Source organism: Pseudophryne corroboree, chromosome 8 (genome assembly GCF_028390025.1).
Source record: "Pseudophryne corroboree isolate aPseCor3 chromosome 8, aPseCor3.hap2, whole genome shotgun sequence".
NCBI classification, from domain to species: domain Eukaryota; kingdom Metazoa; phylum Chordata; class Amphibia; order Anura; family Myobatrachidae; genus Pseudophryne; species Pseudophryne corroboree.
This window is the reverse complement of record NC_086451.1, coordinates 68,889,733-68,914,304: the sequence shown is the minus strand read 5'-3', so window position 1 is coordinate 68,914,304 and position 24,572 is coordinate 68,889,733. Positions and strand designations below refer to the sequence as shown.

The 24,572-nt window shown below is 47.8% G+C and overlaps 1 protein-coding gene and 1 long non-coding RNA gene across 3 annotated transcripts in view; one reads left to right on the top strand and one right to left on the bottom strand.

Annotated features, from left to right (window-relative positions):
• The window catches only part of LOC134948546 (uncharacterized), a 57,913-nt gene that overhangs the window by 13,620 nt on the left and 19,721 nt on the right, over positions 1-24,572 (bottom strand). For both annotated transcript variants that reach the window (XR_010182971.1, XR_010182972.1), the window contains exon 3: positions 7,484-7,671. This is a non-coding gene — a long non-coding RNA (uncharacterized LOC134948546). The remainder of the gene's footprint in view (positions 1-7,483; positions 7,672-24,572) is intronic.
• LOC134948545 (E3 ubiquitin-protein ligase RNF43-like) lies at positions 11,461-22,199 on the top strand. Its single transcript, XM_063936590.1, has 2 exons — positions 11,461-11,728; positions 15,191-22,199. Exons 1-2 carry the CDS (start codon positions 11,662-11,664, stop codon positions 15,934-15,936), a joined length of 813 nt encoding a protein of 270 aa, XP_063792660.1. The 5' UTR covers positions 11,461-11,661; the 3' UTR covers positions 15,937-22,199.

The window sequence follows — 24,572 nt, the reverse complement described above, 5'->3', positions numbered from 1 at the left end:
ACCGTTATGTGCATAGGACAATCCACACATATAGGATGGCAAAGCTAATCATCAGAATTCACACCAAGGCGCCCCGTAGTGCAGTAACACGTGAAAACACCAATTGTGCTAAGTATATAAAAATAAACCCGTTACGAAAATATGAGAAAATAGAGCTTCACTGATATCCAATAGGACTTCATAAGTAGTCCCAATAGCGAGAAGGGGGCCCTAATTTGCACACCATAATTAGGTAATGAGGTGCTACTCTGCTTGAGACTTAGGGGGTCATTCCCAGTTGATCGCTAGCTGAAAATGTTCGCTGCGCTGCGGATGTGACGCAATGCGCACGAGCAACGTAGTTTCACAACAGCCGAAGTAGTTTCACACAAGGTCTAGCGAAGCTTTTCAGTCGCAGTTCTGGCCGCAGAGTGATTGACAGGAAGTGGGCGTTTCTGGGTGTCAACTGACCATTTTCATGGAGTGATTGAAAAAATGCAGGCGTGTCCAGAAAAACGCAGGCGTGGCTGGGTGAATGCAGGGCGTGTTTGTGACATCAAATCCGGAACTAAACAGTCTGAAATAGAGATGAGCGGGTTCGGTTTCTCTGAATCCGAACCCGCCGAACTTCAGCTTTTTTTACACGGGGCCGAGCAGGCTCGGATCCTCCCGCCTTGCTCGGTTAAGCCGAGCGCGCGCGAACGTCATCATCCCGCTGTCGGATTCTCGCGAGGCTCGGATTCTATCGCGAGACTCGGATTCTATATAAGGAGCCGCGCGTCGCCGCCATTTTTCACACGTGCATTGAGATTGATAGGGAGAGGACGTGGCTGGCGTCCTCTCCGTTTAGAGTAACTAATAGTACTAGAGAGAGAGAGAGACACAAATTTTGGGGAGCATAATATAGGAGGAGTACTACTTGCTGCTGATAGTGTGACCAGTGGCAGTGACCAGTGCCACCAGTTTAATGAATCCGTTCTCTGCCTGAAAAAAAACGATACACAGTGTGACAGTCACACATACCATATCTGTGCTCAGCCCAGTGTGCTGCATCATATACTGTATATCATTATCTGACTGCTGAGTGCTCACTGCTCACACAGCTTAATTGTGGGGGAGACTGGGGAGCAGTTATAGCAGGAGTACATATTTTAAGTACAGTGCACACTTTTGCTGCCAGAGTGCCACTGCCAGTGTGACTGACCAGTGACCACTGACCACCAGTATTGTGATTGTCTGCTGACCACCAGTATATTGTGATTGTCTGCCTGAAAAAGTTAAACACTCGTCGTGTGGTGTTTTTATAAACGCATTCTGCAGACAGTGTCCAGCAGGTCCGTCATTACATAATATATACCTGTCCGGCTGCAGTACTAGTGTGATATATATATATATATATTTTAATTTTATCTCATTATCATCCAGTCTATATTAGCAGCAGACACAGTACGGTAGTCCATGGCTGTAGCTACCTCTGTGTCGGCAGTCGCTCGTCCATCCATAATTGTATACCACCTACCCGTGGTTTATTTTTTTTTTCTATCTTCTTGATACTAGTAGCTTACTTTAGGAGTCTGCAGTGCTGACAGACAGTGTCCAGCAGGTCCGTCATTACATAATATATACCTGTCCGGCTGCAGTACTAGTGTGATATATATATATATATATATTTTAATTTTATCTCATTATCATCCAGTCTATATTAGCAGCAGACACAGTACGGTAGTCCACGGCTGTAGCTACCTCTGTGTCGGCAGTCGCTCGTCCATCCATAATTGTATACCACCTACCCGTGGTTTATTTTTTTTTCTATCTTCTTGATACTAGTAGCTTACTTTAGGAGTCTGCAGTGCTGACAGACAGTGTCCAGCAGGTCCGTCATTACATAATATATACCTGTCCGGCTGCAGTACTAGTGTGATATATATATATATATATATATATTTTAATTTTATCTCATTATCATCCAGTCTATATTAGCAGCAGACACAGTACGGTAGTCCACGGCTGTAGCTACCTCTGTGTCGGCAGTCGCTCGTCCATCCATAATTGTATACCACCTACCCGTGGTTTTTTTTTTTTCTATCTTCTTGATACTAGTAGCTTACTTTAGGAGTCTGCAGTGCTGACAGACAGTGTCCAGCAGGTCCGTCATTACATAATATATACCTGTCTGGCTGCAGTACTAGTGTGATATATATATATATATTTTAATTTTATCTCATTATCATCCAGTCTATATTAGCAGCAGACACAGTACGGTAGTCCACGGCTGTAGCTACCTCTGTGTCGGCAGTCGCTCGTCCATCCATAAGTATACTAGTATCCATCCATCTCCATTGTTTACCTGAGGTGCCTTTTAGTTGTGCCTATTAAAATATGGAGAACAAAAATGTTGAGGTTCCAAAATTAGGGAAAGATCAAGATCGACTTCCACCTCGTGCTGAAGCTGCTGCCACTAGTCATGGCCGAGACGATGAAATGCCAGCAACGTCGTCTGCCAAGGCCGATGCCCAATGTCATAGTACAGAGCATGTAAAATCCAAAACACCAAATATCAGTAAAAAAAGGACTCAAAAATCTAAAATAAAATTGTCGGAGGAGAAGCGTAAACTTGCCAATATGCCATTTACCACACGGAGTGGCAAGGAACGGCTGAGGCCCTGGCCTATGTTCATGGCTAGTGGTTCAGCTTCACATGAGGATGGAAGCACTCAGCCTCTCGCTAGAAAAATGAAAAGACTCAAGCTGGCAAAAGCACCGCAAAGAACTGTGCGTTCTTCGAAATCACAAATCCACAAGGAGAGTCCAATTGTGTCGGTTGCGATGCCTGACCTTCCCAACACTGGACGTGAAGAGCATGCGCCTTCCACCATTTGCACGCCCCCTGCAAGTGCTGGAAGGAGCACCCGCAGTCCAGTTCCTGATAGTCAGATTGAAGATGTCAGTGTTGAAGTACACCAGGATGAGGAGGATATGGGTGTTGCTGGCGCTGGGGAGGAAATTGACAAGGAGGATTCTGATGGTGAGGTGGTTTGTTTAAGTCAGGCACCCGGGGAGACACCTGTTGTCCGTGGGAGGAATATGGCCGTTGACATGCCTGGTGAAAATACCAAAAAAATCAGCTCTTCGGTGTGGAAGTATTTCAACAGAAATGCGGACAACATTTGTCAAGCCGTGTGTTGCCTTTGTCAAGCTGTAATAAGTAGGGGTAAGGACGTTAACCACCTCGGAACATCCTCCCTTATACGTCACCTGCAGCGCATTCATAATAAGTCAGTGACAAGTTCAAAAACTTTGGGCGACAGCGGAAGCAGTCCACTGACCAGTAAATCCCTTCCTCTTGTAACCAAGCTCACGCAAACCACCCCACCAACTCCCTCAGTGTCAATTTCCTCCTTCCCCAGGAATGCCAATAGTCCTGCAGGCCATGTCACTGGCAATTCTGACGAGTCCTCTCCTGCCTGGGATTCCTCCGATGCATCCTTGCGTGTAACGCCTACTGCTGCTGGCGCTGCTGTTGTTGCTGCTGGGAGTCGATGGTCATCCCAGAGGGGAAGTCGTAAGCCCACTTTTACTACTTCCACCAAGCAATTGACTGTCCAACAGTCCTTTGCGAGGAAGATGAAATATCACAGCAGTCATCCTGTTGCAAAGCGGATAACTGAGGCCTTGACAACTATGTTGGTGTTAGACGTGCGTCCGGTATCCGCCGTTAGTTCACAGGGAACTAGACAATTTCTTGAGATAGTGTGCCCCCGTTACCAAATACCATCTAGGTTCCACTTCTCTAGGCAGGCGATACCGAGAATGTACACGGACGTCAGAAAAAGACTCACCAGTGTCCTAAAAAATGCAGTTGTACCCAATGTCCACTTAACCACGGACATGTGGACAAGTGGAGCAGGGCAGGGTCAGGACTATATGACTGTGACAGCCCACTGGGTAGATGTATGGACTCCCGCCGCAAGAACAGCAGCGGCGGCACCAGTAGCAGCATCTCGCAAACGCCAACTCTTTCCTAGGCAGGCTACGCTTTGTATCACCGGTTTCCAGAATACGCACACAGCTGAAAACCTCTTACGGCAACTGAGGAAGATCATCGCGGAATGGCTTACCCCAATTGGACTCTCCTGTGGATTTGTGGCATCGGACAACGCCAGCAATATTGTGTGTGCATTAAATATGGGCAAATTCCAGCACGTCCCATGTTTTGCACATACCTTGAATTTGGTGGTGCAGAATTTTTTAAAAAACGACAGGGGCATGCAAGAGATGCTGTCGGTGGCCAGAAGAATTGCGGGACACTTTCGGCGTACAGGCACCACGTACAGAAGACTGGAGCAACACCAAAAACGCCTGAACCTGCCCTGCCATCATCTGAAGCAAGAAGTGGTAACGAGGTGGAATTCAACCCTATATATGCTTCAGAGGTTGGAGGAGCAGCAAAAGGCCATTCAAGCCTATACAATTCAGCACGATATAGGAGGTGGAATGCACCTGTCTCAAGCGCAGTGGAGAATGATTTCAACGTTGTGCAAGGTTCTGCTGCCCTTTGAACTTGCCACACGTGAAGTCAGTTCAGACACTGCCAGCCTGAGTCAGGTCATTCCCCTCATCAGGCTTTTGCAGAAGAAGCTGGAGACATTGAAGGAGGAGCTAACACGGAGCGATTCCGCTAGGCATGTGGGACTTGTGGATGGAGCCCTTAATTCGCTTAACAAGGATTCACGGGTGGTCAATCTGTTGAAATCAGATCACTACATTTTGGCCACCGTGCTCGATCCTAGATTTAAAACCTACCTTGGATCTCTCTTTCCGGCAGACACAAGTCTGCTGGGGTTCAAAGACCTGCTGGTGAGAAAATTGTCAAGTCAAGCGGAACGCGACCTGTCAACATCTCCTCCTTCACATTCTCCCGCAACTGGGGGTGCGAGGAAAAGGCTCAGAATTCCGAGCCCACCCGCTGGCGGTGATGCAGGGCAGTCTGGAGCGACTGCTGATGCTGACATCTGGTCCGGACTGAAGGACCTGACAACGATTACGGACATGTCGTCTACTGTCACTGCATATGATTCTCTCCCCATTGAAAGAATGGTGGAGGATTATATGAGTGACCGCATCCAAGTAGGCACGTCAGACAGTCCGTACTTATACTGGCAGGAAAAAGAGGCAATTTGGAGGCCCTTGCACAAACTGGCTTTATTCTACCTAAGTTGCCCTCCCACAAGTGTGTACTCCGAAAGAGTGTTTAGTGCCGCCGCTCACCTTGTCAGCAATCGGCGTACGAGGTTACTTCCAGAAAATGTGGAGAAGATGATGTTCATTAAAATGAATTATAATCAATTCCTCCATGGAGACATTCACCAGCAGCAATTGCCTCCACAAAGTACACAGGGAGCTGTGATGGTGGATTCCAGTGGGGACGAATTGATAATCTGTGAGGAGGGGGATGTACACGGTGATGAATCGGAGGATGATGATGAGGTGGACATCTTGCCTCTGTAGAGCCAGTTTGTGCAAGGAGAGATTAATTGCTTCTTTTTTGGTGGGGGTCCAAACCAACCCGTCATTTCAGTTACAGTCGTGTGGCAGACCCTGTCACTGAAATGATGGTTTGGTTAAAGTGTGCATGTCCTGTTTATACAACATAAGGGTGGGTGGGAGGGCCCAAGGATAATTCCATCTTGCACCTCTTTTTTCTTTAATTTTTCTTTGCGTCATGTGCTGTTTGGGGAGTGTTTTTTGGAAGGGCCATCCTGCGTGACACTGCAGTGCCACTCCTAGATGGGCCAGGTGTTTGTGTCGGCCACTAGGGTCGCTTATCTTACTCACACAGCTACCTCATTGCGCCTCTTTTTTTCTTTGCGTCATGTGCTGTTTGGGGAGTGTTTTTTGGAAGGGCCATCCTGCGTGACACTGCAGTGCCACTCCTAGATGGGCCAAGTGTTTGTGTCGGCCACTAGGGTCGCTTAGCTTACTCACACAGCTACCTCATTGCGCCTCTTTTTTTCTTTGCGTCATGTGCTGTTTGGGGAGTGTTTTTTGGAAGGGCCATCCTGCGTGACACTGCAGTGCCACTCCTAGATGGGCCAGGTGTTTGTGTCGGCCACTAGGGTCGCTTAGCTTACTCACACAGCTACCTCATTGCGCCTCTTTTTTTCTTTGCGTCATGTGCTGTTTGGGGAGTGTTTTTTGGAAGGGCCATCCTGCGTGACACTGCAGTGCCACTCCTAGATGGGCCAGGTGTTTGTGTCGGCCACTAGGGTCGCTTAGCTTACTCACACAGCTACCTCATTGCGCCTCTTTTTTTCTTTGCGTCATGTGCTGTTTGGGGAGTGTTTTTTGGAAGGGCCATCCTGCGTGACACTGCAGTGCCACTCCTAGATGGGCCAGGTGTTTGTGTCGGCCACTAGGGTCGCTTAGCTTACTCACACAGCTACCTCATTGCGCCTCTTTTTTTCTTTGCGTCATGTGCTGTTTGGGGAGTGTTTTTTGGAAGGGCCATCCTGCGTGACACTGCAGTGCCACTCCTAGATGGGCCAGGTGTTTGTGTCGGCCACTAGGGTCGCTTAGCTTAGTCATCCAGCGACCTCGGTGCAAATTTTAGGACTAAAAATAATATTGTGAGGTGTGAAGTATTCAGAATAGACTGAAAATGAGTGGAAATTATGGTTTTTGAGGTTAATAATACTTTGGGATCAAAATGACCCCCAAATTCTATGATTTAAGCTGTTTTTTTGTGTTTTTTGAAAAAAACACCCGAATCCAAAACACACCCGAATCCGACAAAAAAATTCGGTGAGGTTTTGCCAAAACGCGGTCGAACCCAAAACACGGCCGCGGAACCGAACCCAAAACCAAAACCCGAAAAATTTCAAGTGCACATCTCTAGTCTGAAGTGATCGCAAGCTAGGAGTAGGTCTGGAGCTACTCAGAAACTGCACTATTTTTTTTTGTAGTCGCTCTGAGATCCTTTCGTTTGCACTTCTGCTAAGCTAAGATACACTCCCAGAGGGCGGCAGCTTAGCATTTACCCGGCTGCTAAAAACAGCTAGCGAGCGAACAACTCGGAATGGCCCCCTTAATACAATGTACAGAGGGAAAAAGTAGCAGGTGCATTATCTCACACTAACTCACCCTGTAATAATAACCAGAGGCATTTAGCATATTCCTGGCCAGAGATATGAGCTTATCCACCGCACCTAGGTAGCCTCTCATTGGGTAAGTCCCTAACACTAACTACAGGGGTTCAGGCGCGGTGGGTAAGCTCATAGCCCTGGCCAGGAATATGCTAAATGCCTCTGGTTATTACAGGGTGAGATAGTGCACCTGCTACTTTTTCCCTAAGTAGTCCCAATACCAGGAATTTCTGCCTTTTTAGTTAAGGCTCCATATCATAAATGGAATTAAATATAAACAAGAACACACAGTGTATTCCTGCTTACAAATATATCACTAAAAACATACAATATTGCACATACACTGAATAAAAGTTAGATACCTTATCTGAATTGGACAGCTAACCAGCAGATAACATCCAATGTGTTTCACCATGACGGAGCTATGTCCTATCACTCAGACACATTTTGTTAGAATCTGGTAGAAGCGCAGTTCCGCATCTCCTGCTGAGGATAGTTCTAGCGGCTGTAATCAGTCTCCTGGCCATGGCCACAGGATTGATAAGTAAGGCTGCAGATAAGAAATAATATGGATATTATTACGTTATCAATTGGGGCCTATGGATTAGTATGTTGCAGACTGTAGAGTAATGATTTTGAATTGAGCAGAATTTACCATGAGACATACCAGCCCACTGTCACTATTACACCCAAACAGTCCCAATCTGTGACCGAACAGGGGGTTGTGCTTATGGGGTAGTGAGTGGGGTTTTATTGGAAAGTTTGAAGAAATATTGTGTAAACTAGTCAGCAGCAAAATTCATGATAATGCAGATACTCCAGTGGCGTGCGGTGAGGTCATTGGCTGGTGAGGCACTGCAGCCATAATGATCCGAAAAGTCCGGCATCGCCACTTGTGATGTCATGGAAGTAGGCTGACAGTGCCTGTCTACTTCTATTTTTCTATTTAAACATTATATATTTTTTGAAGATATGTGTTTTAGGTAGCCCTTGATTTGAAATAGTTGGGGGATTTGGGATCAGAGTTAGGTACCCCTTTTTACACATTACGGCAGACAGCGTCTCCTTTTTACACATGACGGCAGACAGCGTCACCTTTTTACACATTACGGCAGACAGTCCCCCTTTTTTTAGACATTACGGCAGACAGCGTCCCCCTCTTTTACTCATGACGGCAGACAGTCCCCCTTTTTTACACATTACGGCAGACAGCGTCCCCCTCTTTTACTCATGACGGCAGACAGTCCCCCTTTTTTACACATTACGGCAGACAGTCCCCCTTTTTTACACATTACGGCAGACAGAGTTCCCTTTTTTGCACATTACGGCAGACAGCATCCCCCTTTTTACACATTACAGCAGACAGTCCCCCTTTTTAGACATTACGGCAGACAGCGTCCCCTTTTTTGCACATTACGGCAGACAGCATCCCCCTTTTTACACATAACGGCAGACAGTCCCCCTATTTTACACATTACGGCAGACAGTCCCCTTTTTTTACACATAACGGCAGACAGTCCCCCTTTTTACACATTACGGCAGACAGTCCCCCTATTTTACACATAACGGCAGACAGTCCCCTTTTTTTACACATAACGGCAGACAGTCCCCCTTTTTACACATTACGGCAGACAGTCCCCCTATTTTACACATAACGGCAGACAGTCCCCTTTTTTACACATAACGGCAGACAGTCACCATTTTTTACACATAACGGCAGACAGTCCCCCTTTTTTTTTACACATAACGGCAGACAGTCCCCTTTTTTTTTTACACATAACGGCAGACAGTCCCCCTTTTTTTTTTTTTGACACATAACGGCAGACAGTCCCCTTTTTTTTACACATAACGGCAGACAGTACCCTTTTTTACACATAACGGCAGACAGTACCCTTTTTTTTACACATAACGGCAGACAGTACCCTTTTTTTACACATAACGGCAGACAGTCCCCTTTTTTTACACATAACGGCAGACAGTACCCTTTTTTTACACATTACGGCAGACAGTCCCCTTTTTTTTACACATAACGGCAGACATTACCCTTTTTTTACACATAACGGCAGACAGTCCCCTTTTTTTACACATAACGGCAGACAGTCCCCTTTTTTTACACATAACGGCAGACAGTCCCCTTTTTTTACACATAACGGCAGACAGTACCCTTTTTTTTACACATAACGGCAGACAGTACCCTTTTTTTTACACATAACGGCAGACAGTACCTTTTTTTTTTACACATAACGGCAGACAGTACCCTTTTTTTACACATAACGGCAGACAGTACCCTTTTTTTACACATAACGGCAGACAGTCCCCTTTTTTTACACATAACGGCAGACAGTCCCCTTTTTTTACACATAACGGCAGACAGTACCCTTTTTTACACATAACGGCAGACAGTACCCTTTTTTTTTACACATAACGGCAGACAGTACCCTTTTTTTACACATAACGGCAGACAGTACCCTTTTTTACACATAACGGCAGACAGTACCCTTTTTTTTTACACATAACGGCAGACAGTCCCCTTTTTTTACACATAACGGCAGACAGTCCCCCTTTTTACACATTACGGCAGACAGTCCCCCTATTTTACACATAACGGCAGACAGTCCCCTTTTTTTACACATAACGGCAGACAGTCCCCCTTTTTACACATTACGGCAGACAGTCCCCCTATTTTACACATAACGGCAGACAGTCCCCTTTTTTACACATAACGGCAGACAGTCACCATTTTTTACACATAACGGCAGACAGTCCCCCTTTTTTTTTACACATAACGGCAGACAGTCCCCTTTTTTTTTTACACATAACGGCAGACAGTCCCCCTTTTTTTTTTTTTGACACATAACGGCAGACAGTCCCCTTTTTTTTACACATAACGGCAGACAGTACCCTTTTTTACACATAACGGCAGACAGTACCCTTTTTTTTACACATAACGGCAGACAGTACCCTTTTTTTACACATAACGGCAGACAGTCCCCTTTTTTTACACATAACGGCAGACAGTACCCTTTTTTTACACATTACGGCAGACAGTCCCCTTTTTTTTACACATAACGGCAGACATTACCCTTTTTTTACACATAACGGCAGACAGTCCCCTTTTTTTACACATAACGGCAGACAGTCCCCTTTTTTTACACATAACGGCAGACAGTCCCCTTTTTTTACACATAACGGCAGACAGTACCCTTTTTTTTACACATAACGGCAGACAGTACCCTTTTTTTTACACATAACGGCAGACAGTACCTTTTTTTTTTACACATAACGGCAGACAGTACCCTTTTTTTACACATAACGGCAGACAGTACCCTTTTTTTACACATAACGGCAGACAGTCCCCTTTTTTTACACATAACGGCAGACAGTCCCCTTTTTTTACACATAACGGCAGACAGTACCCTTTTTTACACATAACGGCAGACAGTACCCTTTTTTTTTACACATAACGGCAGACAGTACCCTTTTTTTACACATAACGGCAGACATTACCCTTTTTTTTACACATAACGGCAGACAGTACCCTTTTTTTTACACATAACGGCAGACAGTCCCCCTATTTTACACATAACGGCAGACAGTACCCTTTTTTTTACACATAACGGCAGCTTTTTTTTTGTGTGTGTGTGTGTTACTCGCCTTGGGGGGCCACGGTCCAGACACTCTCGGCTGCGCGATGATGGTCTCAGGCGCTGAGTAGGAGCAGCGGGACTCGGGGACGACGGCAGTGGCGGGACAAGGGGAAGGCGCATCTCACACTCCTTCCACCGGCGGTACAGAGGGTTAGGCTCCCGGACAGATCTCCTCCCGCGCTGCTGACTCCGGCCTGACAGGGCCAGCCGCCGCTCCACCGCTGCTGCTCACTGCTACAGGGGCGTGCTATGGGTTGAAAGCACGCCCCTGACATTCCTCTGTCAAAGCGGCACTTCCACAAAGTGCCGCTTCACATGTATTTTTTCATGGGCTTTTACTGCCCAATTCTTAGTACCGCCTACCCGCTTCCTGCCGTTGCGATGACAGCGGGAGGCACCGACAGCGGTGCCTCCTAAACTGACTTAAAATGATTATTTTAAACTAAAAGAATCATTCAAATAATATAAAGCCTAAATCATATACTTATGACACAGTATATGTGTCATAAGTATTTTCTTTATATTATTTTAATGATTATGACAGGGGAGGCACTGCCTCCCCTGCCTCCCCTGACTGCACGTCCCTGAGATACTCAGTAGCTGGTTTTCTCCATGCCAGTAAGAAATATGGCCGCCTGACTGCTGGTCGGCCATTTGTCTATGGACAGGTATAAGAGCCCAGTGCACAGCAGCATCAGTGGCAGTTGACAGTTGAAGCTCTGGTGGCTGATACTATAGTCTTGCCTTGGAAGAGCGAGCTAGTGTGCTTTGCAGCTAGTGTTATACTTCCAGCGATTATCTTGTTGTTCAGAACACAATAAAATCTGTGCTTTTCCTGAACATTTTTTTTATTTTATTTTTTTCTATTTGGTGGATTTATTTAACATCTGGAGATGAGCCGGAGAGAGCTGAGACGGCTCCTGGAGGACCAGCGAACATGGAGCCGTCAAGGAGATCATGGTAAGTGAGATATTTTGGGGCAGTGATTCCAATCTAAGGGGCAGATTTATCAAAGATTGGAGAGAGATGAAGTACCAAGCGATCAGCTTCCAACTGTCATTAAAATGACAGGAGCTGACTGGCTGGTACTTTATCTCTCCCCACATTCCCTTTCTCCAAGCTGTGATAAATCTCTGCTGTGTCCTCTCACCCTGCGTGGCATGCGGGCGGCAGTTGGAGGTAGCTGCACATTAGTTATATGTCCTGCCTTACACTTTGTGGGAGATTCATGAAAGCTCGGAGAGAGATAAAAAGGTCTATGTATTTAAGGCTTAGAGAGAGATAAAGTGAATGGAGATAAACTACCAACCAACCAGCTGTCATTTCTACAACACAGCTTATAACATGTCAGTTAGGAGCTGATTCACTGGTACTTTATCGCCATCCACTTTATCTCAGGCTTTATACATAGACCCCAATGTACCAACCAATCAGCTACTAACTGTCATTTTACAGTCAGGGGGGGGAGATATACAGTATATATAGTTTCAAAAGTATATTTTGAAATATGATATCATGCTCATCTCCAGACCCGGATATCCTTGTCACCAACTGGGGGACACAGTGGGGTGGGGTGGGGGGGTGAGATTGGGGGGGGGGGGGGGGATGGGGTCACATTTGATCTGACCATGCCAGTTAAGTGGTTAAATGGGGGGAATCATTGAATCTGTGAATTATTTTTTTTTAGTTTTGTGATAGCTGAAGTACTGTACACATTATCTCTATGCCCTGCCTCACATTCTCTTATTCTCATATATATATATATATATATATATATATACACAAACCATCCGACACTTATAGGTACTGCTCATAATAACGCACTGGTGCTGAGGATCTGGGATCACACATAAAACAAGGCTAATGTAGGATCTATTGAGCTGACATCTCTCTTCAGTTGCTGGACCAATAGGGGGAGGTGACGCAGTCTGATGACAATGCAAAGTGCTCTGAGTGTCAAAATAAACTGGCAATGGGGTGTGAGGGATTAAATAGATCATGGACGGGTGTGAGTGGTGCAGGATTAAACCCTATGGAGGCCCCTAGGCAGCTGAAATCTCAGAGCTCCCCTCGCAAATTATCTCAATAAATTTTTCATTTTACAAACCAATTTTATCAAGCAACAGTCTATGATCTGGAAACTGTAATGTGAATCTGAGGTCTATGGTTTATGTACTATACAGAGTATGGGAGATATGTGGGTCAGGTTGGAGGGATTACATGCATGAGCTGGATGGAAAGTTTTGGGGTGGAAAGAGGAGTGTGAGCAGATAGTGGGGAGTGTACGGGGTCCAGGGTTGGGTGAGATGTCACCAGCAGCCATGAGAAGGTACAGGGTGAGATAGACATGCCCGGATGAATTGTGGGTGTGAGGTGATTCTGCTTATGTAGGCCTGAGAGTGCGCTGGCGCAGGGAATAAAGCAGGTCATGAGTGCAGACTAGCGAGGAGGGATGCAGTGATGGGGAAGTAATGCAGAGGGAGAAATAGGAGCTGACAGCTGAGCTCTGGGTCCAACAGCTGAACAGAGATGGACACAGCCAGCTTGGCCCAAAGTAACATGGTGTCTCCGAGCTCACAAAATCACCAAGTCATTGTATGATGTAAGGGGTTTCTCATACTCAGCCCTCAGGACCGCTGACAGGTCACGTGCTGCAGACCCCCTAGCTGGGGCACAGGTGGGCTCATCACTCGCTGCATCTGTCACATTACAAAAGTTGCAGCGCATTCATTGCTGACTGACACAGTCTTGGTAGACATAGGAGGTCTGGAAAACATGACCTGTTACGGGTGCTAAGGATCAAGTATAAGAAACACAGACCTGAACCATTAAAGCTCAGTCCTCATCATGTTTTCATTTAAAGACTAGTTCAGTTTTTTAGATGTTTTTTTTTTTTAAGTGTTTTTCCTTTTCCGCTTCCCACTTAGAGAGTTCCTTAAAGGCTATTATTATTATCATTATTATTGTTTTTTATTTATAAGCCGCCACAAGTGTTTTGCAGCGCTGTACAAAGGACAGTACAGGGAGACAAAATGTAACATTACAGTAAATAAATAACAAACATAGAGTACAGGCAACAAAGAGCACCACAATTCTCATACATAATACAGCTCAGATGTAAGTAGTGAGTGAGTGATCAGCGCACTACTAGGAGCTGGTGGCCATAGATAGAGATGAGCCTTTACCAGCAGGAGAAAAAGCCAGTAAAGATGGTTGCTGAGTAGGAGAGGGTTTTGACAACAAGAGGAAAGAGGGCCCTGCTCTGAGGAGCTTACAATCTAGTAGGAAGGGGCGACAGACAGATGACATGAGGTGCAAGCAAGCAGGAGGTAGACCAGACTCTCCCACAGCCCTGACACCCTTATTCCCATCTCTTTATTACCCTCCCACCTATTCTACCCCAAATAATGCACCCTCACATCTAGCCCAATCTCCACTCTGAGCCGCACTCGTTCCTCTGGTGCCATTCATTTATTTTCCCTCCAACCACTCATAGATGTTATAGGAGCTCCTTGGGATACTTATGGTGGTTCTGTCTGAGAATCACAGGGTTCTGGTCAGCGACTGACTGTCTGAATGTTACAGTCACTGGTATTACCATACCCTACTCCGCAGCAGACACACACAGCAGTACTCACTCATGCAGCTAAATGCAGCTAATTGTACTGTTACTGCTCATTAGAATCATCCAGCGCTGCCTCCCTTCTCTGCTCTACTCATCCTTATTTGGAAAATCTACACCTGGAATACATTTCTAGCGTCCTGCCTGAGCACCCCAACCAGTTTGCATATATTTGGGCACCTCGGGTTTGTCAAAACGAAGCCTCCTCCACTATATCCCCTGCTGGGTGTAGTATGGTATGCCGGTGCTCGGGCTCCCGGCGACCAGCATAACGGCGCCGGGAGCCCGACCGCCGGCATACCGACAGCGTGGCGAGCGCAAAGGAGCCCCTTGCGGACTCGCTGCGGGCACGGTGGCGCGCTACGCGTGCCACACTATTTTATTCTCCCTCCAGGGGGGTCGTGGACCCCCACGAGGGAGAATAGTTGTCGGTATGCTGGGTGTCAGGATTCCGGCGCCGGTATACTGTGCACCAGGATCCCGACAATCGGCATACAGAAGTCCACCCCCCTTGCTTAGGTCTGATATTTGATCACTTTCTTAATGATTTGTCATGCCAGCTCTCCCCCTTCCTTCTCCCTTCCCACCTGTACCACTACCAACACTCTCTTCTAACTACAATAAATGAAACGACTCTTATTCTGACAGCCTCTTACAGTGTAACACTACCAATGATATACCAAAATAATATTATATTTGTATTATTATTGATGTAACTCAAATTATTGATCAACAATTGATTGGTCCATGTTATCTATAGGTAATTATTATGGCTACAATATAAAGGTATATCTTTTCAGATGAGTCATCGCAGACCGTGTTTGAGGAGAGGCTGCGGTCTGAGCGACGCAGAGGTGTAAGAAGAACTCGTCAGAACACCCGGGAACATCCATCAAGCGGAGAAACATCTCCTCGGCTACAGAGACCTCGGAGGGAGCACAGACATCGAAGCCGCTCTCCTCTTCCTACTCCTCCGGTAGCAACAACGGACAGACCAAGCCCAGATCCTCGCCCTGGTCCAAGCTCCCAGCAACCAGCTGAGAATGAGCAGAATCTTCCAGCCATGGTGATTGAGATCGACGGGCAGAATCTCTCCGCCATGATGATCGAGATTGACGAGCAGAATCTCCTGGCCATGATGATCGAGATTGACGAGCAGAATCTCCTGCCCATGATGATCGAGATTGACGAGCAGAATCTCCTGGCCATGATGATCGAGATTGACCAGCAGAATCTCCTGCCCATGATGATCGAGATTGACGAGCAGAATCTCCTGGCCATGATGATCGAGATTGACCAGCAGAATCTCCTGGCCATGGTGGAAGAGATCTACGGATTCCAAATGACCACCGTTGCAGAGGATGAAGCAGCACAATCGTGTGCTATCTGTCTGATGGAGTACGAAGAAGGGGAGCGAGTGATCGTCCTGTCCTGCAGCCACAGGTATCATCCAAGCTGCATCTTACGGTGGTTTGCAACAAATCTCAGCTGTCCTCTGTGCCGCAGAGAGTGCATCCTGAGGCCGGCCGTGTGCCTGATCCGCTGAGTACGGCGAGAAGAGGAACATCTAAATCCCCATCTTCTCTCCATTCCGTACCATCTCCTCCACTGTCCAGTTCCATCAGCCGACTACTATATCTCCTGTACTCCTACCACCCTCCTGCGGCCTAGGCTTGACATATCCACAGACTCCATCACCACACTGGGCCTGATTTAGGTCTCGACGCTGTAGCGGAACATGCAGTCAAGTACTGATGTTCGGTACCTTGCACATGTGCCGGACCCATGCATGTGCAGTACAGGTCTATGGCGTTGGTCATACTACGGTATTAGATTATCAGTGATTGATGGTCTGATGCTGCGTGAGGACGGGGAACGGGCGGTAACAGCCTCAGTTTCCCTAAATGGATTTGTGTCGCCGCCGTTGTTGGGGAGGGATGCGGTTAAGAGCTCCGTCTGAGGTTGGAGATATCCTGGCCCCTTCATAGTAGATAAGGTGGCTGACTTCCGTGACTCCTTGGGTCACTCGGCCTGCTTCCATGTAAGCAGTGCGATAGCTCCTCCATCCACATATGAATCAGGCCCACTGTGTCCCTATCAGCCAGTGGCCATCTTATGTGTGGCACTGGGGGAATCCTATGCATAGCCCACAGCCATCCTGCTTTGGACAGGATAGTCCCACTTTTCGGGAACTGTCTGGCTGTCCCACCCATGGGGCGCACTGTTCCAGGGTGGGGAGTTAGGGGGAGCACTCTCACCCCTGCTCTGCATAGCATAGATGCCATGCGCCCAGAATCCACCAGGGCCTGATTCAGAGATGGATGCAGATCATACAGTAGCTGCGTCTATGAAGGCAGCTGCTGAATGAAAATATATAATGGCCAAGGAGGCGTCTTGTACAATCAGACATCAGCTGATGTCTTCTCTGATCCGCTGCTGTTCTAAGCATTGTACCATCTGCATGAGCATCGGTCATCCGAGTAACCCTCAGGCCTCTTTACACCAAAAAGATGGGTCCGACATCAGTGGCAGAACTTGAGAGTGGTGGGCCCATGTGCAAAAATATGCTCTGGGCCCCCCTCCTCCGCCCTACGGGAGATGCAGTGGGTGACAGCGGGGAGAGGCTGTGGGTGACGGATAGAGGTAGAGGGAGACATTGGAAATCAAAGGGTGATGGGGAAGGCAGAGGGTGATGGGGAGAAGCATAGGGTGACAAAGGAATGCAGAGGGAGACAAGGAGAGGTAGATGGTGATGGAGAGGCGGTGGGTTGGTTATAGCAAAAGGCAGAGGGTGACAGAGAGAAATTGACATGGAGAGGGTGACAGGGAGGTAGTGGGTGAGAAGGAGACAGTTGGTAACAGGGAGATAGTAAGAGACAGGGAGAGGGTGACAGGGTGATAGTAACAGGGTGATAGTGAGTGGCAGGGAGAGGGTGACAGGGTGATGGTGAGTGGCAGGGAGAGGGTGACAGGGTGATAGTGAGTGGCAGGGAGAGGGTGACAGTGTGATGGTGAGTGGTAGGGAGAGGGTGACAGGGTGATGGTGAGTGGCAGGGAGAGATTGACAGGGTGATGGTGAGTGGCAGGGAGAGGGTGACAGGGAGTGTCAGGGAGAGGGTGACAGGGTGATAGGGAGTGTCAGGGAGAGGGTGACAGGGTGATAGGGAGTGTCAGGGAGAGGGTGACAGGGTGATAGGGAGTGTCAGGGAGAGGAAGACAGGGTGATAGGGAGTGTCAGGGAAAGGGTGACAGGGTGATAGTGACAGGGAAAGGGTGGCATGTAGATAATTGGTGAAAGGGAGAGAGTGGCATGGAGATAATTGGTGACAGGGAGAGAGTGACAATGACAGGGTGATAGTGAGTGGCAGGGAGAAGGTAGTATTAAGATAGTGGGTGACAGTGACAGGGTGACAGGGCGATAGTATCAGGGAGAGGGTGACAGTGACAGGGAGAAAGTGGCATGGAGATACTGGGTGACGGAGAGGGTGACAGTGACAGGATGAATGTGGGTGACAGGGTGATACTGAGTGGTAGGGAGAGGGTGGCATGGAGATAGTGGGTGCTTGGGGAGGCAATAGAGAAAAGCAATGAAGTGGCTGCAGGCAACGTCATTCAAAAGTTTACTTACAGTACTTCTGTGTACAGGTCCTACAATACTTCTGTGTCCAGGTCCAGGTCAGATCAGCGCTGCTTGGCTGTGAGATGGGCTGGGCTGTCTCTACATGCAGTGGCAGGGCTGGCCTCCATCCACTCATCTTGGCCACGATGCAGGGGCAGATCTAGACTTTACTTTTAGGGGGGGTAATTATTTCTCCTGACTCCTCCCCTTTTTCATGCCAACTCCTCCCCTTTACAATGTCTCTTACGGTGACCTGGGCCAAGTGCCCAGCATCACTCCTTATATGCGGCTCAGGCCTATGGGTCTGCCTACTTGTGGGCACTCAATCTAAATAGGGCCTAGTACGCCTTAACTGGCCACAGGCCTAAGGCCTGAGTTTTAGCCATGCGCCTAGTGCCTGCCTACCATGGGGCAGGTTGGGTGAACTGGGCCTAATGCTCAGAGTCACCTTATACACCTACAGGGGCCACACTTAACTGATAGGGCCTAGTGCCCTCTGACCACAGGCCTAAGGGTGAACTGAGCCACAGGCCTAGTGCGCGACATCTGCGCCCTGAACCAAAGGGCCCGCCTAGTGCGCCACAGGCCTAGTGTCTGATTTGACCCCAGGGGCCTAATGCCTGAAATCTGATGGTCTAGTGGTGAAGGGGGTGACTTGCGTGCCTCACTGTGGGCCTACCTACCCTGTTGGAGAAGCGATGCCCGATCCTCAACTTCTGTCTTTGGCTGCCGCCCCTTCTCCATGGTCAGCCGACGCTGGAGGTCTTCTTTCTTGATGGCAGCGCATTCAGGCCACTTCCACAGCCTCAGGAACTGCCAACTCCTCCCCTTTACAGTGTCTTTTCTGGTGACCTGGGCCAAGCGCCCAGCATCACTCCTTATATGCGGTTCAGCCCTATGGGCCTGCCTACTTGTGGGCACGCAAACTAATAGGGCCTAGTACCCCTTAACTGGCCAAAGGTCTAAAGGCTGACTTTTAGCCATGGGCCTAGTATCTGCCTACCATGGGGCAGTTTGGATGACCTAGGCCTAATGCCCAGAGTCACCATATACACCTATGGGGGCCACACTTAACTGATAGGGCCTAGTGCCCTCTGACATGCCCACAGGCCTAAGCCTGAACTGGTCAACAGGCCTAGTGCTTGACCTCTGCACCCTGGGCCAAAGGGCCCGCATAGTGCGTCACAGGACTAGTGTCTGATTTGACCCCAAGGGCCTAATGCCCAAAATCTGGTGGTATAGTGGGGAAGGGGGTGACTTGCGTGTCTCACTGAGGGCCTACCTACACTGTCTTTGGCCGCCGCCCCTTCTCTGCGTTCAGGCGGCGCTGATGAACTTCTTTCTTGATAGCAGCATATTCAGTCCTCTTCTGCGGCCTCAGGAACTGCTCCCGCAGCATCCTCTTCACTCTCAGGCCGCTGCGATCCCTTCTTCTTTCTTCCATGGCATCCGTCTTCTTTGGTCCCAGCAGGGGCAGCCCAGCATCTCCAGAAATGCTGGGCACCCCCCCAAAGTGTTGCGCCTTCCAAAGGTCCTGCCAATCCTACAAGGGGTTTAATAAAACAAACTGCTATCAGACATCGGTGCTTATAACACTGTTGTCATCTTGATAAAGACGCTGCACAGCATAGAAATGTGTAGAAACAGTGTTTTGATATTGGTCTGACAACCAAAATCCATATTTCTGAACCCACTGCGTATTGATACCCGGGTTACATCTTCCAGTGGATTGTATATAACATCATTATGGTACAGTTGTCTTGTCCAATTGTATGTATTTATCACTTCTAATAAATACTTTTGGATTAGAATACGGTTCTTTCTGGTTCCATATATATGTTATTTGAGACATCAGTCTCTATCATTATCCAGCCATTGGGACTACAGAAGTCCAAAGAAACCTTTATGTGCGTTGCATCTATTTGTTACAAGTAAGCGTACATGTAAAAATCTGCTCAAGTTTGCATCTATCACCACTTTGGGTGTCGACGTAAAGGAATGAGAGACTTATAATTGGATTGGGACCTTCCACACACTCTTCCCTTCCTTGTATCACTGACTGGTGGAGCTGTGTTTATTTGCAGTATTACACTATTGTGTGATTTTCTTGTTTCTATGTGATTACCATCGGACATTACATCGTTTGACTCTATTGTGAAATAACCACATTGAGGATCAACAAAAGTTTGGGACATTTTAAGTGCAAGTGAGATTGTACCCTTTTTCTTTTCCATATGTTGTTATAGGTTGGTGAGCTATTTTGTACTATCTCGTGCTGCTTCATTGTGCAGCGCCATAGGAGGAATTGTTTATTGTATTCTTCAGCTCCTGCCCGGCCTCTGATGTCAGACAGGGGCAGGGCCTATGACGCAACCAGAGCTGATTGGCTACAGCAGAGTATACTAGGGTGCCTGCTGTGGTTTCTCCTCCCTTTTTGCTCTCCTCTGTGGCTTCAGCTTCGGGGGTGGCTTTAACTTTTTCAGAATTTAATGAAGAGCTGAGAGAAGATGAAGCTGTTTTCTCGACGGAGGCATCGGTGGCTGGTCCGCCTGAGACTACAGGTGAGGCACAGCCAGATTAAGGGAGGGCCCAGGGGATACGTTACCCCGGGCCCCATAGCCTCTCAGGGCCCCCTGTGCTGGACCAATTTGTTTTTCAGAGATGGAGACAACCTTGTCTCCATCTCTGCAGCGGTCGGGGCCGCCCCCATGCACAATCAGAGCGCCTGCCTGGCTGCTCCTCACAGAGAGCTCTGATCGGCAGAGCTCTCTGCATTGGATACATTGCACCCACACAGCTGAGGCCGGGAGCTACTGAGCATGTGCAGTAGCAGCTCAGCTCATATGGACTCCGGCAGTGACTCTCCTCTTACTTATTTGGTTAATTTTGTATTTTGCGTGTGTATGCGTGTGTGTGTATTTGTAGGTATGCGGTGTGTATGTATGCATGTATGTATGCTGTGTGTGTGTGTGTGTGTGTGTGTGTGTGTGTGTAGGTATATGCTGTGTGTATATGTGTGTGTGCGTGCTATGTGTGTTTGTAGGTATGCTGTCTATGTATGTATGTATGTATGTATGTATGTATGTATGTATGTATGGTTGTGTGTATGTATGTATGTATGTATGCATAATATATGTGTGTGTTTGTATGTATGCTGTATGAGTATGTATGCTGTGTGTATGTATGCTGTGTATGTGTAGGTATACTGTGTGTATGTATATATATATATATATATGTATGTATGTATGTATGTATGCTGTGTGTGTTTGGATGCATACTATGTGTGTGTGTGTGTGTGTGTGTGTGTGTGTGTGTGTGTGTCTATGCTATATGTGAGTGTATTCATGATATGTGTGTTTGTAGGTATGCTGTGCATGTATGTATGTTGTGTATATGCAAGTATGCTGTGTGTGTGTATGTATGCTGTGTGAATGCATGTATGTATGGTGTGTGTTTGTATATATGTATATGAACACATGCATATTATATATATATTGGGCCTATATCAGTAAGGATTGCAAAGTCTGCTAAGATGCAGAATTTGCAATCCTTCTGATCGCATGCTGACAGCTGCCCATCGCAGGGCAAGACCACCCGGCATGCTGACCGCCCCCTCCCCCCTTGAGCAAGCAGAATTTGCGATTGCACAGCAATTTCTGCTTGATTGCAAATAATGGGTAGCCTCCTGCCGGCGCAGGCCGCCAACATTTTTGTGATTGCAGCGGCTGTGTGTGACATCATGCAGCCATCCCGACCACGCCGCTGCCGCACTCCATTCACGCCGCCGCGCACCCGCAATGCTCCGTTTCCAGCTAGGAATTGTAACGTTGCTGCCCAATGAACGTCCACCCCCCATGCCCACGAATGCCTCTGCCTGATTGACATGCAGAGGTGTTCTCATTTTCTGCTGGAGCGCGCAGGAAATGTGGGCGCATGCGCAGGACAGGCACTGCGCATTTCCCCGCTTCCTTTTAGTAATTCTTACAGTTGGATCGTGAATAGTCGGCCATAGTCCTCAGGGCGCCCCCTTGACTTGAGTTCCCCAGACCCCCGTAGCCTTAAGCTGTCTCTGAGATGAGGCACCGGGGGAGTCAGACGATGATGATAGATCTTCCTCCTCCTCTTCGCTGTCACCTTCTGCTACTAGCGCGGTCAGGGTATAGAAGCGTTCCGCTTAGTATGCTAGACAAGAGGCTGTTAGGTGCGGCTAAGCTCCGGCGGGTTTAGATAGTTTGCACAGGGCTTAGCAGCGTTTAGGCGCATGCTGGACTTGTTGCGCTGTTTGTTGGTCTTGTACGTCTCCCCCTGTCCTCCCTACTCGGGGATTAGCTACTCGTCACTGTTGGCAGTGGGAGTTTAGAGGGATTTAACAATTTTTTTACCTGGACTGACGGACTTAATTCGGCTTAATTATACTTGATTTGGCTAATTGGATTTTAATTATATGTCCCTCAGCAGGTTTTAAGTTTTACCTCTAGCCGAGTTTACTTGTGTGACCCCCCCCCCCCCCCATTTATTTGTTTTACCTCCTATCCTATTGTATCTATATGTTGCTTCGATTGGCCTGAAGCTCGTTTACATGGAATTTCCATGCTATTTTTTTTTTCTTTTTGGCAGATCCTCATTTCATTATGTTTCCAACAGAACTGTTTCTATGTTACGTGTCAGTTTGAGCTTTTTCTCTGGTTCTTTCCATCCCTTATAGGTTTGCTGGGCGATAGGCGCAAGGATCGCATAGCTGGCCACTCATGTCTTCTGCTCGGCTAGGTTTATGGCTTTAAGTTTATGCCTTTAAAGCTCATTTAAATAAATAGATAACAGTTTCTGCCAAATTCATGTCTCCGTGTCGTTATTTTATGTAAGGTTTATGTTGGTTATCACTGATGCATACACAGGGCAATCCTCAGCCGTTAGGAGGGTAATTATAACCCTTACTGCCCCCTGTGCTGTACCTGTGTGTATGTTATCAGGGGTAAGAGGGGATGTGTCTGAGGACTGGGAGCCAGTAGGCAGCTTACTTATACCCCTTTTCCACTAGCTCCTTAAAACACGGGTAAATGCGAAGGGGGCACGCATTTACCCGTGTTTTTCCCTAGTGGAAAAGGGTCCCCCTGCAAATTCCTGGATCAAGTGATCCGGGAATCCTACCCTGGTAGCTAGCCGGGTTGAACACGTGTTCAACCCGGCTAGCTGTCTAGTGTGAATGGGAGCCGTGTCGAGGCGACACGGTTCCCATTCACAGTGTATGGGAGGGCGGCGCTGGGAGATCATGTGATCTCCCAGCGCCGCCCCTGCCGTGTCACTAGCAGCGTCACCAACCCGGCAATATGCGGGGAGCGCTGTCTGAAAGGGGGCTGTAGCACGGGTCGCAGCCATGTCAGGCGACGCGGCTGCGACCCGTGCTACTAGTGGAAAAGGGGTATTATATAGCATGCCAGAGCTGCACAGCAATGTCCATAGGGGTTATACATGTAACATGGTTACAGACTAGCACATCTCGTTACTAATATACTAGATAATAGAAGGGGAGGAGAGAGCTCTACTACAGCAGCAACAGCTGACTTTCTGCAGGAGGAGAGGAAACAAAGGGGGAGAAATCCTGAAGATGCCAGTGGCAAGAGCTGATCGGGGGAAGCAGAGGAAGGGTCATTGGCAGAGACAAGTGGGTGGGAGTGTAAGGTGAGCTGAGAAGGGATCTGTAGGGAGAAGAGTAGGTAAGGGCTTTGTAGGTGAGTATGAGGAGCTGCATTTTATCTGTGGGGTATAGGGAGCCCATGTAGTACCTGGCACAGGTGAGCAGCAGAGGCAGAGCGACGAGAGGAAAATGAGGTGGGCAGCACAGGTAAGGGTAGACTGAGTGGGCAAGATGGTTATTGGGAACACCAGAGAGGAATAGATTACAGTAATCCAGGTGAGAGAGGAGGGTATGGTGAATGAGGGGTTATATTAGCTTCAGCTCCAGGTGAGAGAGGAGGGGATGGTGAATGAGTGGTTATATTAGCTTCAGCTCCAGGTGAGAGAGGAGGGGATGGTGAATGAGGGGTTATATTAGCTTCAGCTCCAGGTGAGAGAGGAGGGGATGGTGAATGAGGGGTTATATTAGCTTCAGCTCCAGGTGAGAGAGGAGGGGATGGTGAATGAGGGGTTATATTAGCTTCAGCTCCAGGTGAGAGAGGAGGGGATGGTGAATGAGGGGTTATATTAGCTTCAGCTCCAGGTGAGAGAGGAGGGGATGGTGAATGAGGGGTTATATTAGCTTCAGCTCCAGGTGAGAGAGGGGGGGATGGTGAATGAGGGGTTATATTAGCTTCAGCTCCAGGTGAGAGAGGAGGGGATGGTGAATGAGGGGTTATATTAGCTTCAGCTCCAGGTGAGAGAGAGGAGGGGATGGTGAATGAGGGGTTATATTAGCTTCAGCTCCAGGTGAGAGAGAGGAGGGGATGGTGAATGAGGGGTTATATTAGCTGCAGCTCCAGGTGAGAGAGGAGGGGATGGTGAATGAGGGGTTATATTAGCTTCAGCTCCAGGTGAGAGAGGAGGGGATGGTGAATGAGGGGTTATAT

Coding starts and splice junctions, on each gene's coding strand:
- LOC134948545 (XM_063936590.1), top strand. CDS start 11,662: ATGAGCCGGAGAGAGCTGAGACGGCTCCTGGAGGACCAGCGAACATGG. Junction 11,729..15,190: donor GAGCCGTCAAGGAGATCATG/GTAAGTGAGATA, acceptor ATATCTTTTCAG/ATGAGTCATCGCAGACCGTG.